We start from the raw sequence: 2,764 nt of genomic DNA, 5'->3' as shown, positions 1-2,764 counted from the left end.
GATGAAAATCAGTCATGTGAATAGAGAATTTCAATCCTCAAAAAAACATTCAAGTACTTTCAAGGACAAGTGCAACTTTTGGCTGTTTCCACAAACTTTCCAGGGCCTTGAGATCAATTTTTTCAAATTCACAAACTTTCAAGGGTTTCAAGGACCCGTGGGAACCCTGTGTTTGGGACAAGGGGATCCATTTCTTGAGATATTCTTTCATTGTGGATGYTTTGTTTCCAACGTAGTTTTAGTCTGACCCTGGAAGTCAAGACCTTGTCAGGAGTTAATGTCCAAGGCAACACGGRCCCCATTGGTCGTGGGGTTAGTCAAACCCCTTCACTACACTCAGGTGGTGATTTTACAGAGACTGCTTCCAGATCTTTAGTTTTGTTGGCATTAAAGACTTCTTTCTCAGAAAGTAAAAACTCTGGACAGTCTCTTTAACAGACTTACCTCACTTGATTTGAGTACTCCAAAAAGTGGGTAGAGGAAAGCTGGAACCAGAGCAGCAGCACCCAAAGGGACAGCCTCGGACACCCAGTAGACGGCAGTCACCATTAGCACATATGCACAGCATGCTTCCTGAAAATATAAAAAAAAACCACAAATTTCAAACTTTGATACAACAAAACATTGTCTCTGCACAAATCACARATGTTGGACTATTCTGTATTTATTATGTACAGGCCTAACATAYCTCCCTGTTGTAGCAATAATTCTTATCTGTTGAATAACTTTCATCAACACTAGTGTTACARTGGTACAATACTGTTCCCTTAATTAAAAGTTTTGAAGTATTTAATTTGTTGGACATGTTGCATCAYTGTTTTGCAGTAAAAAKTAGTTTTATACAAAAGTTTCACCTGTTTGGAAACACCTCTCGCATTCTTATTAAACATAAGCAGTCCCACCATGGTCACATGTTTGGATCTTTCAGTAAAGCATGGCTCCAGTCAGAAGTCAGTTAATCTCAAATGAATAAACCCAGAGGGAGGAGGAATTAACAGAGAGAAGCATGTTCAGACCTCACAGCTATTCAGATTATTACAGAAAGCATTTTCACTATTAGTTTCCCATTTAACGATTTTAAAAAGAAATAGAGTTTTTACTACAACTCTGCTGTTAGAACTCGTGATTTTTGTTGTTTTCACAAATAAAATAAAACTATATCAGTGGTAAGAAGTTCTAAAGTGAAATCTAAATGCATCAACAGCTTGTGTGGAAGTAAAATTATAATAACCTCTTTCACAAGACAGTTCTGCGAAATCACTACACAGACCAGCCCGGCTTTAAGCTCCCTCGGGTCATTCATAAATCGCAAGTGAAGGCGGCCACGTTTCGCTTGCATGTACGCAAAATGAACCCAGCAGCACAGAACCCAAAGAGGCATGGAGCAGATCTCAGCTCAGCTGAAGTGGACCACGAYGTATTTATTGTGCGACRGACGTCYGCCTCRTATCAAACAACTGAATTAACTTACTTTAGCAATCCTGGTTCAATACTTTTTAAACTAACTACAAAAAGTTGTTGTTTCATCTTTAATACTCCCTCTGTAATAAATCTGTTTGTTGATTAATMCTGTGCTTGCTCACTGATGTCATCAGCTCATTATCATTTTCTGAACCGCGGGTTGCTTTTTAAGAAGTCGGTCTGCCTGCCTTGGGCCCGGCTCTGATACTACCTTGCTTGGGGGCTCAGAGGGGCATCAAAGGCGGACTTGTTTCTTTCAGGCTGTTGATGCCAGATGACTTTTAATTTGCATCAACACCTAACAAATCTATAAGTCCTAAAAAAACTGTTTGGAGATACAACAATGGAAAAAAAAGTTCTGGAGTTTCTTCAGTGAATGTACTGTACATTGCCTGCTGGTGTTCACGCTTGAGTTTTGGACCACTTTGGTTCAACCTTGAAAAATAATTTATGCAATTTCACATTATTTTACAGTACATTATTACAATCAAAGCATGATGTGATTKAGTTTTACTGCATTATCTGTAAAACTGAGTGCGTTATAGCCTTTTTTGTGTTGGTTTGGTTATGGTCATCAATTTTGGMAGCCATCTTGAACTGGATTAATTCCAAAAGCTAATCAGTATGGGTGTCCCAATCYGATATCAATATCGACTATTGGTCCGATATTAGCCAAAAAATGAACATCGGATCTAAAGTCTCTGAAATAGGCAGTCCGCTCAGGATTTCTATCCAGYGGCACCTGGATCCAGCATAAATAACTGAAGTGACCTTGATTAGTTATTGCACACTTTAAAAGTATGTTTTGTTTTATTGTAATTATTGAGGCAATTTTTCAGGGTTTTCTAGTTTACTATTYATTTATTGTAAAATATTCTTGTGTTTAAGTTTTAAAAATGTAACCATTGGTTAATAATGAATGGGACCAGTCTTTCTCAAACTTACTGCTGTTGACTGTTGTTTACTGTTTAACCTGATCAAGACTTTTTAAAATACCACAATACAAAAAAGTAATAAACAGGATTTGTTCAAATATTGTATTGGGTCAATCTCAGTGTTGTAACCGAAGTGAAAAAGCTGTATCTGGACACCCCTACTAAATCAGTTGTAGATGCACATTTATTGAGGTTTTTAAATTTTAAGCAAAGATGTCACTCGATGCAGAGGTACCAACCTGGAGCCATCCCAAATCATAATGATTGTCTCAGAGCATTTGTGTCATGCGGCTTGCGTTCGTTCGTTATTGGCAGTTTGTGCACATAATAAAAAAATATATGGAACTTATATCTTTAAAGTTCAAAGT

General features: G+C 37.6%; 1 protein-coding gene across 1 annotated transcript in view; it reads right to left on the bottom strand.

The window, feature by feature from the left end:
- The window catches only part of slc13a4 (solute carrier family 13 member 4), a gene marked incomplete in the record, with an annotated part of 26,601 nt that overhangs the window by 15,481 nt on the left and 8,356 nt on the right, over positions 1-2,764 (bottom strand). Inside the window, 1 exon segment of the mRNA XM_014018444.1 lies at positions 445-573. Within this exon segment, the coding sequence (XP_013873898.1) occupies positions 445-573 (129 nt within the window).

Source organism: Austrofundulus limnaeus, unplaced genomic scaffold (genome assembly GCF_001266775.1).
Source record: "Austrofundulus limnaeus strain Quisiro unplaced genomic scaffold, Austrofundulus_limnaeus-1.0 Scaffold193, whole genome shotgun sequence".
Classification (NCBI taxonomy): Eukaryota; Metazoa; Chordata; class Actinopteri; order Cyprinodontiformes; family Rivulidae; genus Austrofundulus; species Austrofundulus limnaeus.
The sequence above is the reverse complement of the archived record's forward strand: the minus strand, read 5'-3'. Positions and strand labels throughout refer to the sequence as shown.